The sequence below is a fragment of the Pangasianodon hypophthalmus genome, chromosome 4 (genome assembly GCF_027358585.1).
Source record: "Pangasianodon hypophthalmus isolate fPanHyp1 chromosome 4, fPanHyp1.pri, whole genome shotgun sequence".
In the NCBI taxonomy this organism is placed as follows: domain Eukaryota; kingdom Metazoa; phylum Chordata; class Actinopteri; order Siluriformes; family Pangasiidae; genus Pangasianodon; species Pangasianodon hypophthalmus.
Window position 1 is genome coordinate 12241988 of NC_069713.1, and position 14156 is coordinate 12256143.

At 38.1% G+C, this 14156-nt stretch overlaps 1 protein-coding gene across 4 annotated transcripts in view; it reads left to right on the forward strand.

The window, feature by feature from the left end:
* LOC117597110 (E3 ubiquitin-protein ligase TRIM39) overlaps positions 1-13561 on the forward strand; it is a 34012-nt gene extending 20451 nt beyond the window's left edge. Inside the window, exons 1-9 of one of the 4 annotated variants that reach the window (XM_053233612.1) lie at positions 3456-3580; positions 4455-4524; positions 6027-6113; positions 8736-9292; positions 9601-9696; positions 9818-10051; positions 10148-10310; positions 10437-10472; positions 12556-13561. In XM_053233612.1, the coding sequence (XP_053089587.1) occupies positions 6050-6113; positions 8736-9292; positions 9601-9696; positions 9818-10051; positions 10148-10310; positions 10437-10472; positions 12556-13103 (1698 nt within the window). In that variant the 5' untranslated portion in view covers positions 3456-3580; positions 4455-4524; positions 6027-6049 and the 3' untranslated portion in view covers positions 13104-13561. Of the gene's footprint in view, positions 1-3455; positions 3581-4157; positions 4525-6026; positions 6114-8735; positions 9293-9600; positions 9697-9817; positions 10052-10147; positions 10311-10436; positions 10473-12555 lie in introns of those variants that run through there. The other 3 variants (XM_034303241.2, XM_034303239.2, XM_053233613.1) reach the window with 3 other exon arrangements.
* Positions 13562-14156: the final 595 nt, after the last annotated feature.

Consider the following 14156-nt stretch of genomic DNA (forward strand, 5'->3'; position numbering starts at 1 on the left):
GGCCAACATGCTGAAATTACAGAAAACATGCAAATGCAGGAAACGGATGCATTACACTGGCAACACACACACGGTACCAACAGGGGGCCAATATGCTGCAAATACAATAAAAACATGTAAATACAGAAAAGACATACACAATAAGAAAACATATGCAAAATCAGAAAACACATGCAAATACAGAAAACTTCAAATCCCACCTCTGCCCTGTGCTTCGGGGGTTTCCTCCAGGCACTCCGGTTTCCTCCCCCAGTCCAAAGACGTGTGTTGTGGGCTGATTGGCATTTCCAGATTGTCCATAACAGCTTTTCTTATGGTCGATTGTGCCCTGCAATGGATTGGTACCCTGTCCAGGGTGTCCCCCGCCCTGTGCCCCAAGCTCCCTGGGATAGTGTCCAGGTTACCTGTGACCCTGTGTAGGATAAGGGTATGAAATGGACATGCAAAATACAGAAAACACATGCAGAATCAGAAAGCAGTTTAAACAGAAATGGCTTACAACCAAAAGGAAATGTTTCTGAGGAACATGTGATGGAAACACCTGGACTGGTTGTTGAGGTTAAGGACTACTGTTAAGCCAGCCGCTCTTGACCCCTGTACACGCCACTGCAAAACTTTTTTTTTAATATATATAACAGCACATGTTTTATTTATCATTAAAGGTAAATTTTAAATACTTTTGACTTACAGTGAATATACAGTAATACAGAGGGATATATAGAGGTAGAGTATAAAGAGACAAGGTTGAAAATCCCTACACTATTTCTGCTACACACAGTTAGATCCGGAAGTATTTGGACATTGAATTTTTGTGATTTTGCCTTTATACACCACCACAATGGCCAGACTTCAGGCAGTCATTGCCTGCAAAGGATTTTCATCCAAGTATTAAAATTATGGTTATATTTACAATTGTGTCACTTTGTCCAAATACCTTTGAGCCCCTGAAAATGAAGGTACTTTGTTTAAAATGGCTGTAATTCCTAAATGGTAAATGCCATATTCTTAAAATGAAAGTCTACACTTCGATCACATCTTGATTGTTTTATTTCAAATCCATTGTGGTAGTGTATAAAGGCAAAATCACAAAAACTCTGTCACTGTCCAAATACTCCTGGACCTAACTGTATATAAACAATATGTCAGTTTTTTTAAAGGTTATTTAATGTGTCAAATAAAAATAACTGAATAAACAAATGTTACTGACATTTTCAAACCTAGTTGTGTGTGATGCCAGCACTCTCCTGAAAAGCAGCTGCTGTGTTTGGAGCAGAAAGAGGCTCAGTGGATCACCTTTCCTGTCTGTAATAATGCTTTCTGGTCTTTTTAGTCAGTCATGTAGTTTGGGTGGTAAAAGGGCATCAGATGCAGCATAAGCATGACCTTGTATGAAGAATAGTTTAAAAAAAAACAGCGACATAAACATGGGTCATCTAAGCCCTCTTTAGCCACAATTGTCTAGAATGTCTTTGTATGCTGTAACATTAAGATGACAATGCCCCTGTGCACAAAGCAAGGTCCATGAAGACATGGTTTGCCAAAGATGACTGCACCCCAGGCCTCCTCACCCAACATCAATGCCTGACCTCACTAATTCTTGTGGCTGAATGGGCACATCCCGACAGCCACGCCTCAAAATCTAGTGGAAAGCCTTCCCAGAGGAGTGAAGTTATTTTAACAGCAAAGGGGGACTAAATCTGGAATGGGATGTTCAAGCAAAAAAAATCTGTGAGGTTAGTGCTGATAGCAGCGCAGGACTACAATACCCATCAGCCCCTGCACATCACATGATCACAAAATATCACATGGCCATGAGCACCTAAATCATGTTTACGTGTAACTAGCACCAGTATTTAAGTCCTGTTCTGCATAGCACTTAGGGTCAAGATTCTGTTGTTGTTGTCTGTTACTGTCTGTTATTGTGTTCATGTTACCATGCTAATCTTGTTGTGGTTCTTTATCCTAGTTTATGTAGTCTTGCATAGCACTTTATTAAAATTCTCTCTGCACTTGCATCTGCCTCTGCTTCTAATCCCTGATATAATTATTATATGGACATTTAATTTCCAGTTTCATTTAAAGACCACTCCATAATAGACATATTCTAACAGTTTTCAAATCCATCAATAATTTGTGAAAATGGATTTCAAGTCGAAAACAAATCTTTTTGGCTCATTTTAAAATGCTAGACCTGGTCTTGGTAGACTACTGAATTACACAGACATTCACTTTCAGGTTGATTTAAAATACACTCTAAGAGTTACACAATTCATATAGAAATATTATGTGAAACCATAAATGGTACCATAAGGTCAGTAATCTGTGACAGCAAATTGCAAGTACAAAGTGCATATTAAAAATGATTAACACTGAAGCAACTGGTCAGTTATAATTTACAGTTGAGTAGCTAAAGTAGAGAATTAGAATTAGAAAAAATGAAAATAAAACTGTGTTTATCCTGGCCAGGTAGATCTGGAGTCTATCCCAGGAACACTGGGTGTGAAGTGGGAATACACCCTGGATGGTATATACTGTACAGTATGCACAGTACTGTATACTCTGATAACTGTAATTATCACAACAGACTAAAAGCACCTCATATCTCCTTGTAAAAGCTTTACTGTGTGTGTGTGTGTGCGTGTGCAGACTATTATTATTGACTTTACCTGAACTATCAATGTAATTCATGCACTGCATTATTACTAGCAGAGAAAAGTGTAGAGTGAAGTTAGCCAGATGTTCGACATTCGTCAGTTTTTCAACAAAAATAAACTTCAATAAAGTTTTCATTAACTGTCACAAGGTTCAGCCGCAGTGTTGGTTTAATGATTACAACATTTACAACTGCTGTACAGCAAAGTCTGCCTCTCAGTTAATCGACAAATCACAGACTCTCTTCTCTGCATACTGTTATTCAGAGCATCGCACTTTGATTGGTCGATTTAATGAGGAGGTGGGACATAGGTAGGCTCACTCCAGTGATAGTGGCTGCATACCTGCAGCAGGGAGAATGAAATGAGTGTAGAGACAGAAATAAAAAAACAAATTTACTTATCTGTTTTTACTCGAGCTGTTCATGGTAATTCACAGGTAAAAGAATGTCAGGTGGATAAAAAAAGAGAGAAAAGCTTCATTAACTGAAGTAGCACATTACTGGGATCACTTATCCCATAAATGATAAATTATGTTGCAGGTTGCTTTCCATCTGCAACATAATTTATCATTTATGGGATAAGTGATCCCAGTAATGTGCTACTTCAGTTGATGCCTGCTTATTATCACACTGCACAATGCCTGCTTATTATCACACTGAGTTATTTTTCAATCTCTGATACAAATATTGCATTATGAGGAACCGACCCTTATCTTATTTCAGTCTACCATTAATAATCTCACAAGCAAGTGACTTTAGTCAAGTTAGTAATTAAGTGAAATTAAACCAAAGTTCAGCCATAAAACTCACACTGAGAAGGAACCTTTCACTTTACTGGATTTAACTACAGGATATTCAGTCACTCTGAGAGGACAGAAAACACAAAAGATTTTCACTGTCCACAAAAAGACAAAGAGAAAAGTAAAGGTATGTACTTTAGTTTATATTTTATAGTTGTTTATATATTCTAAAAAAAATAAAAAATACTACAGCAATGCTAGTAATGTGTCTGTGTTTTATCAGCGGATTTAATAGGGGCCCTGAGAAATGTGGTTTGCCCTGTGTATTACAGCTAGAGAAGAATTTAAAGTACAATAGTTATGTTTTTCATGCAGCCACATTTACTCAACCACTACACACCTTTAGAGTGAAAACACACAGGTAACAGGAGTGACTGGTGCCCATAAATAAGTAGTTTCCCCCTGACATATTATAACTGAAACAAAATACCAGGAATGATACTGATCTCAGTAAAGTCTCTGTTTTATGAGTTCTCCCAGGAACTGTGACTCATAGTGCATGTTGTTCCAGTGAGAATTCACGGGGGAACAGACTTAACTGGCCTCCCCTTGATATTAAATTTGATGTTAAGTGATAAACATGCTAGTGCAGAATATCTGTTTTACAATTTCAATGTTAAGTTTAAACTGAATTCTTACTAAATGCTGTTATACTACAGTACTGTTTCTTTATGGATCACTGCACATGTTGAAATGCATTTACCCAGTGCTCTTATAAAATAATTTCCTTTCTCTATAGTAAAACAGGATTTCTATAAGAGTACAATAATAATCATGTTAATGTGTACACATATTGCTGTGTTATTCTGAAAGTCTGAGATCCACATACTGAAGCTAAAGCTGAAAGTGGGGACAAACTGCATTGTGATCATATGTGGATCTGCCCCTTTATCAGCCACTATGAAGTGAACAAGGAAGTGACTAAAGTGCAGATGAAAAGCAGTTAGATCACACTGAGAAGAAAAACTTATTTTCACATTAATTTCTGAAATTACCTGCAGGATATTCACTGACTCTGAGATATAAATGCAGACCATTCTCACTAACTGAAAAGAGGCAAGTAAAATAAAGGTATGTACTTCAGTGAATGGTTTATAGTTCAGAGGTTTTGTCAGTGTGGGATTTATCAGGATAAACTGCACATGTTAACAATGTCAGACAGAGACAGGGTCTCTAACACACTGCTGAAATACTGTCACCAAAATACAAGCTGATTATAACAGTGTTTTAAAAACTGTCTTTAATGATCAGTGATAAACTGAGACAGCAAAGCTGAAAAACAGTGAAAAAACCAAAGTGGAGTGTTGCAACTGATTCCAGCATGAACACAAAAATACAAGTTAAAATACAATTATGATTTATGCTTAATTACTAAATTTGCCCAGATGTGTGAGTTAATCTGAATTAATTGGATGAAAGGGGTGTGTGTGTGTGTGTGTGTTAGAAGTACAGAGAAAAACATATCAGGAAGTGAGAGACTGTGAATGATACAGTTACTGAGCTGAGAGCTGTGAGAATGATCAGTGAAATTCTGTGTTTATTACAATCTAATGAAGAATGAAAAATGTTTACATGTGCTTTATAACACAGCCTAAACCAGGGACTCCCAAACTTTTTGGACAAATGAGCCCAAATGCCCAAAGTCTTGACCACCCCACATTAAACAAATCCAGATTTCTAATATAGGACTACTGTAACATTTGAACATTTATGTTAATAACATATGTATGTGTAACATAAGTGAGGAAAAGCCAGAGGAATATTCCTTGCACTGACTTGTGTTGTTGGAGGAAAGTAATCCATGCTAGGGTGGTGCGATACAGCCTGATCCGACACAGAGGAGCCTGCTTTATACTTGACACATGTCTTTGCTTGTGTGTGTAGGAGCAGCAGGTGATGCAGCATGAGCAGCATTGCTCACATACTCTCCTGCCTATCTTTTGTACATGTGGAGGATTAAATGCTACAAAACCTTCCTATCCATCAGGTTTCCAAGCCAAATTGTAAAATGCTTAGCGACTTCATACAATGCGGCTTTAAACCAGTGACTGTATATATATGGGTGGATGTCCTAACAGGGATTCAAAAGTAAAGCCAAATTGTCTTTGAAGCTCTCTAGTGGCTGGCTGCAGTACAATTCTTTGTATGTTGCTCATGCTGATGTCTAAGCTAGCTCATTATCATAACTAGCAAAACAACGTGAGTGAATGAAGTGATGGCATAAACCAAGACAGCTAACACTAGTTAAATTTCATAATGATTTACGATTGACTGTATGACCTTAGCTAACACTTGAAGTAGCTTGGTAAGGTTATCCAATCATTCCTTTTAAATGAACTCCTCTGATAGACCAGACGTTGCATAAGAGCCACCTACTGCATTCAGTGAAATTCTGTGCTTATTACAATCTAATGAAGAATGTTTATGTGTGTTTTATAACACAGTCTAAATGCTTCCAGTGTCATTGCTCGGGTTTCACACTGCAGACAGACATGCTGAGTCAAACACACTAATCAGTAACACCTCATACTGTTACATGTGTGAACTGAATGATGTGATTTCTTACTGAAAAGGTTAAAAACACAGGAGGAAGTAAATGGCTGGATCTTCATTACAAATGAAAGGCAGAAGAAGGAGCAGCATGGAAAAAGACATTTTTTGTAAGTTATACAGCAGCATTTGAATTCTTGACTCTGGTTGGTGAGTAGCTGTTCCTTAATTTTCTCTAATTTCTTGAAGTAGTGCTGATTTCCAGTTAAATCATAGAGTTATATTAACTGACTAGTAAGTTCCCATTTCTGAAATCTAATATACAGTCCCTGTCCACTTTAATAGGAACACCTGCTCATTTATGCATTTATCCAATCAACCAATCATATGGCAGCAGCATAGTGCATAAAATCATGCAGATACAGGTCAAGAGCTTCAGTTAATGTTTACAAACATCAAACCTCAGAATGAGGAAAAAGTGTGATCTCTGTGACTGTAACCGTCGCATGGTTGTTGGTGCCAGACAGGCTGGTTTGAGTATTTCAGAAACTGCTGATCTCCTGGGATTTTCACACACACAACAGTCTCTAGAGATAACACAGAATGGTGCAAAAAACAAAAAACATCCTGTAAGCAGAGATTATGCAGGCTGAAACACCAGAATGACCAGACTGGTTTGAGCTGACAGGAAGTCTATAGTACTAATACTAATATAGTACTAATAACTCTTTACAAACATGGTGAGCAGAAAAGCATCTCAGAATGCACAACACATCAAACCTTGAGGTGGATGGGCTACAATAGCAGAAGACCACATCAAGCTCTACTCCCCGCAGCCAAAAACAAGAATCTGAGGCTATCATGGGCACAGATTCACCGGAAATAGAGACTGTTGTGTGACTCAAAGTCACAGAGATCACACTCCCCCCCATTCTGATGTTTGATGTGAAGTTCATTGTGCTGCTGCCACATGATTGGCTGATTGGATTATTCAAGTGTGCATGTATTCCTAATAAAGTGGACAGTGAGTGTATATAGGCTTGAACTGCATGGTGGATGTGCTACATCATTTACTGTAGGACTGTCACAATTACAAAATGGCCAACAATTAATTGTTATATAGACAATTACAATTAACAATTTAATTGTCTTTTCTGTTGACTTTATTCCACTCATTTAGCATAACACCTGTGTAGTAATGCACATACACGTTAGAAAGTGAAATGTGAAAGCCTGAGACCACATTGAAAATCTGGGAATCTTCAAAATCTGAAAAAAATCTGAAGAAGGTTTTAGAATTTTGGAAAATTTAAAACAAAGGAAGGAATTCTTCAAATTCTTCAACACCCTGAATTCAAAATTCAAAAAGACATTAACTGTGTTAACTCCTTTCTACAACAAGGCAGATTTACCTCAAGTATTTCACTGAAGCACGTTTTTAGATGACACTCTGGTGGATTTGATCTAACAATGCCAGGTCTTACACAAACTTGTCAGTTCATGCCAGCTCTAGTGCAAGCTGTCTTTAGAGCAAATGTGGGACAAATACCAAGAAACTCTGAAATTCATGTAAACATTTCTAAGATTCTACTTTTCACTCAAGTTATTGCTGATAAAATAGCTTGTATGTATTGTATCATGGGCAGATCTTTTCTTTCTCCACATTTTGGCCTTTCCATCACTTTGGCAGAGGTTAATTTTGGTTCCAGAACCTTTATGGCTCATCTCTGTATTTCACTGTGAATTTCATTCTGACCTTCTGATTCTTACTGCTCATGAGTGGTTTGACTGTTGTTTATGGGGTTTTTCTTCACAGCTCTCACAATGTTTCTGTCACCAACTGCTGTTGTTTTCTTTGGCCGGAGCTGTTTGATATCTGGTTATTAGTACAATAGTGTTTTCTTTTATTATCAAGACATTCCAAATTGTTGTATTGGCTATGCCTAATGCTTGTGCAATGGCTCTGATCAATTTTACCTCTTTTCTAAGCTTCAAAATGGCTTGCTTTTCTCCAATAGACAGCTCTCTGGTCTTCATGTTGGTTGACCCTTTTTGACAACAAATAGTCTTCACAGCTGAAACCCAGAGCTCAAACCAAGATTAGACATTTAGAGCTATTAATTGCTTAAACAGTCAGTCTAACAGAGCACATCTGGACAAGAAGAAATACCTGTCAGTCACATGTTCCAACACTTGAAAAATGGGTGGGTTAAAAAAAAAAAAAAGTGTCATGTTCTAATTTGTTTATCTATGCAGATATAAATACCAGGAAATGAAAGCTGAAATTCTGATCTATTGTCTCATATTCATCTTTTCATCAAATCCCACCCATTTCATTGTATAGCAAAAACAATAGAATTTGCCTTGACATTCCAATTCTTTCAGAGGGGACTGTAATTTGTTATGGAACATTTTGCATTAAATTAGAAATGAATGCAAAATAGAAGCAGTTTGGATCCCACTGTATAAAAGTGAAGCATGAGAGAGAAACAAGGCAGAGGTGATTATTGGTGAAGGACTGTTTGTAAAGCTGCTGTAACATAAATGATAGCAGGGACTTTTTTTTTACACTTGTTCCAAAGCATGTAATGCAACTATAGGCTGAAATAAGTGTGACATTTGTTAAAGAAAAATGTGTTATTGTTGGAACATTGAACTGATACTGTATAAGGGGAATGCACTATGGTGTATACACTATGGATGCAGTATATAGAGACAAGATTGAAAAAGCCTATTTCTACGGTATTTCTACACTATGTGTACACAATGGGTAACTTGTCTATCAATCCTAGTTGCTCGTAACTCCAGCAGTCTCCTGACTGAAGAGCAGCTGCTGTGTTCGATCTGTCTGGATGTGTTCACTGATCCAGTTACCACTCCATGTGGACACAACTTCTGCAAGAGCTGCCTTACACAGTGCTGGGAGAAGAGTCAACACTGTCACTGTCCATTATGTAAAGACAAATTCACCAAGAGACCTGAACTGAAGGTTAATACAACACTGAGAGAGGTTGCAGATCACTTCAAGAAGAAAAGTGGTCCTGACAAACCTGAGGTTCTTTGTGACGCCTGCACTGGAGAGAAGCTGAAGGCCCTGAAATCCTGTCTGGATTGTTGTGCAGCTTTCTGTAAAACTCATTTAGAGCCACATAATAACATTCCAAAGCTCAAGAAACACAAACTAATAAACCCTGTGGAGAATCTGGAGGACTACATATGCCAGAAACATGATAGAGCTCTGGAGCTGTTCTGTAGAGATGATCAGACGTGTGTGTGTCGGTTCTGCACTGAAGGAGACCACAAGAATCACAACACTGTTCCTATAGAGGCAGAGAGCAGAGAGAGGAAGGTGAGAAAAAATGTTTCACATCAATTTTGGACATCACTATACATAATGCAACTTAATTTATCCAGTGGTAGATAAGACTGGAAGGTTTTGAGTTCAAATTCCAAGACCAATTCCAAGGAAATAATTTGTGTAATAATAATAATAATAATAATAATAATAATAATTTTTATAATAATAATAATAATAATAAAAATGGTATTTGTTGCACAACGTATAGGGAAAATTATGACAAGTCACTTTTTAACAGAACAGAGGGATGAATTAAATAAGCATCAAATTCAATTCTTTTTCTTCTGCTCTGTCCTCAGACTCAGCTGGGGAAAACACAGACAGATGTGCAGCAGATGATTCAGGACCGACTGAAGAAGATCCAAGAAATCAAACACTCAGTAGAGCTCAGTAAAGTGTGTAGAAAATATTTCATGTATTATCTGCTTTAATTTGTAGAAATGAACAAACTGCATTAAACATTAGTTCACTATAACGGTGTTATATGATGAAAGTGAAAATGTGTTCCTCCTTTAGAGAAGCACAGAGAAAGAGAAAGCAGACAGTGTTGAAGTCTTCACTGCTCTGATTCGCTCCATTGAGAGAAGTCAGGCTGAGCTGCTCGAGGTGATGGAGGAGAAGCAGAAAGCAGCAGAGAGGCAGGCTGAAGGACTCATTAAAGAGCTGGAGCAGGAAATCACTGTGCTAAAGAGGAGAGACACTGAGCTGGAGCAGCTCTCACACACTGAGGAGCATCTCCACCTCCTACAGGTCAGTGTTCCTCTCTCTGCTCCCTGGCAATGCAGAACATCACAGAACAACACTCACCATGCTGAGGGATTTCTCCTCTCTCCTGCTCTACTGTAGATTTACTCCTCCATGTGCAGCCCTCCACACACCAAGAACTGGACTGAGATCAGTATTAACACTGATCTGAGTGGGGACACTGTGAGGACAGCTCTGTCTCAGCTTCAGCAGACTCTGAATGAGAAACTCACTAAAACACTCAATGACAAGTTAAAGGAAACAGGTGAGAAACTTTCTTATTTCACATGTACATTTACCATATGTTGATTTTTTTTTTTAAATGTATTTTAGTCAATATTGCAATAGAATTATGTGAAATCTAATGAAAGTGATGTTTTGTTGTAATTAGTTTCCAGAGAACTGAAGAGGATTCAGCAGTATGCAGGTACAGTGAGGTTTCTGATTTCCTCTCATATTAAAATGTACATATCAGCATTACACCACTGCATCATCAGACTTATTTTCATCTGTAGATCTCTCCAGCTAAAAGGAAGTCTTAAAGTGTCTCTCATTATCCTCCTCACTATAGCTCCCTATTACTGCCATGCACTAAAGCCCTTAAACCCTTTTCTACTTTAGAAAGACTGATCTTCTTCTTACATTTCACTAATAAAGTAATGCAGGAAACATGTATGTTTGGACAGAGGTTAACTTTATTTTTCTTTATTAACTGCATGAGTATAAAACACTTTGCCTATCAAAGGTGAATGTTGTTTTCGAGCTAGGCAAAAAAGTCAGAGTTTTTTAATCATGCAGTTATAAAATGATTTTTAAAAAATTGCAGTGTCTCTATTATTATTAAAGTCTATTATTGACTTTAGAGTCTTGTGTTCTCTTCCAAAAGCTAAAACTTACCTGATATTTATCACTAGAGACACTTGCTGAACTAATTTTGTCCATCAGGATCATATTTTTCCTCAAATGTTTTTCTCTCATGTTCTGTGACTCTTTCTATGTGTGGCCCTCCTATCTCAAGGATTAGAACTATTGCGAATTTTAGCACTAAATTTTAGACTCTGCCACTCCAGAATTTTGGCTAGGGACCCACAAGTACATCAAGTACCCAATACACAGATTCATTGTGGCTGAGACAGGTATCAAACAATGATGGAAGGGTTCACACAATTTATTCAGAACAGCATACAATAAACTGCAGCATTGATCTCTTTAATATACAAACATTAAAACACCTCACTCATAACATACATTATACACATGCACACATTACCACTTCAGAACTGGGGAAATCGTCCCAATAATCCAATAATCACAGCAACCACACGTGCCACCACAGCACCAAATCACCCGTTGTGAACACTGCAAGCCGGCAGCCGCACAACCACCACACACAGAGGACTCTGGCTAATGCTAGCCCCCCAATTCTGAAGGAAAAAAGAAAACAAAATATAAGACACAACCACACATACACTTAAATAATATCCCCAATAAAGGAACATTTAGCTTGGGCTGTTGGAGATAAAGAGCAAGTCATACGGCTCACAAAAATTTACAAAGAAAGAAAAATTCAAAATACACAACCACATACACACACGCACACAAAAACACAACCATTAATACTGACAAACACGACAAAATTCGCCTAAGGTACCCCTCCTCAAGTCCCACATTCACCGGATGCCTGAAACCATAAAATTTGAATGAATCACCTCAAGCTGCAACGATCGCTCCGATCGTCCAAACAAACCCTTCTTGCTGAAATGAAATGGTCATCCAATTAGCCCCGAACACATCCACAACCCATGCATGGTTCTGGTAAAAGGTAGAAGGTTGGACGAAGAGTACAACTCATGAAAAAAAAGGAAGCAATCCAATCTGTGCCGGTGCTCCTAAACAGCCGGTGAACAACCCGTGCTCGTAGTTGCAGCTCATACAGACGAACAGCGTCGCACCAAATCTAGCAGCGCCCCACAAAAAGCCTGCTGCAACACCTTCCAGCCCCCGTATCACTACTGCGACTGGCAACGCACCCCGCCCAACGCGCTCGGCGGCGTGCAAATTGAGCTCTCGCAGAGATCAGCCTTCACTCAATGCATCCGTAGTTCTCCTCAGCCACGCTCCTGAATGTGCGCCCGGCGCACCAAAATTGATGTCACTTCCAGGACCCAACTGGACGCACTTAATTAAGCGTACCCTATATCCGCCCCTCATAAAAAAAAAATGGCAGATCACATCGCCACATATGTTTTTCCTGAAGAACAAAAATTACAAATACAAATAAATCACTAAAGTAAAGTTTCAGAAGGAAAACATTTTATATTTCTCATCTTTGACAGACTCCTACCATAAACTGTACAAGTTTTCTCTTTTTACAAGAGATCATTTAAAAATGTTTCATTATTTAATCTTCTACAAATCCTCTTATAAATCCTAATGAATATGATCCACTGGATGATGATTTAATCTTTTTTACCTGCATACTCATATCACACACTGTGTGTTTCTCTCAGTGGATGTGACTCTGGATCCTGATACAGCAAATCCATATCTCATCCTGTCTGCTGATGGAAAACAAGTGACACATGGAGACGAGTGGAAGGATCTCCCTGATACACCACAGAGGTTTAATACAGGTGTTGGTGTTGTGGGAAAGCAGAGTTTCTCCTCAGGTAGATTTTATTATGAGGTGCAGGTCAGAGGGAAAACTAAGTGGACATTAGGAGTTGTGAGAGAGTCCAGTAACAGGAAGGGGATGATTACACTGACTCCTCAGAATGGATTCTGGACTGTGGGACTGAGGAATGAGAATCAGTATGAGGCTTTTGCTGATCCCCCTGTCCCCCTCACACTGAGAGAGAAGGTGGAGAAGGTGGGGGTGTTTGTGGATTATGAGGAGGGTCTGGTCTCCTTTTATGATGTGAAGTCCAGCTCTCATATCTACTCTTTCACTGCTCAGTCTTTCACTGAGAAACTCTATCCATTCTTCAGTCCTAGGACAAATGAAGGAGGTAAAAATTCAGTACCACTGATCATCTCTCCTGTATTTAACACTGAATAATCATCTATTAAATGGTGAGAATAAAAAGAAATATTTTACTTTTTTGGTGAATTTTAGAAATACATATTTCCTTTTAAAGTGCTGTACAGTTTATTTTAATACCTGGGGTTTGTTTTTAATTTTAATCCTACAGTCTGTTTTTACACATTATGATTGTGGAACTTTGTCATTACAAATCAAATATTAATAAAGATCGTTTACAGTTCACACTGAGTTTTACTGCAGAATTGAATCTGATCAATAAAATGGATTAAGTTCAGCTGCTGATGTCTGTGTAGATACAACCGAACAAAACTGTTTCTCCTTCAAACTCAATCAAACACAAATGCAATCAAATTCAGCTTTTATTTAGAAATAAAAATGTCAGGGTTATTCTGTTCTTTTAAAAAAAAAGAAATGAAATGAATGAATGAGTGAATCCTCTATCTGTGCTGTTTTACATCAGTAAATGTTCTTATCCGAACTGAAAAAAATTTTTTTAAACGTAGGATGACAGAGGGCGCCTCATTAATATTCATGAGGAAGCGCTACCTGATTGGTCAGTGGCACATTTCGGCTCTGAAGTTTCATGTTGCTGCACGTGACCATTTTCTGGCTGCTGTGAAAAGTCATGGTGAGGAGATTACACTGACTAGTGCAAGAACCAGGATTAACCACCCGGAAATACACCTTTTATTTTATTTTCTGTTTGAAAAGCCATCTAGCTATGCAGTAAAATGACATTTTCCTTCTGCTTTCATCAATATTTCAGTCCCACTGTGGTTTTATTGAGTAGGTTTGCCCCACTGAAATGAAAATGAGAATGTCATTATGTGATAAAGGGGTAAATGCTGGAAACACATCAGGAAAGAAAAACAGCAGTGTGACCAGATTTAGTCCATACATACATAAATATACATAAATAATTGTTGTGTTGTTATTGTTGTGCTCTCGTCTTTAATGTTAGTTTAGTGTCCGTGGAGGCGTAAAGAGAAGCACACAACAAAGATAATCCGTTGCAGGAACTTTATATGTAAAGCATAACTTTACATCAGCAGGGTTTATGCTCTTGCG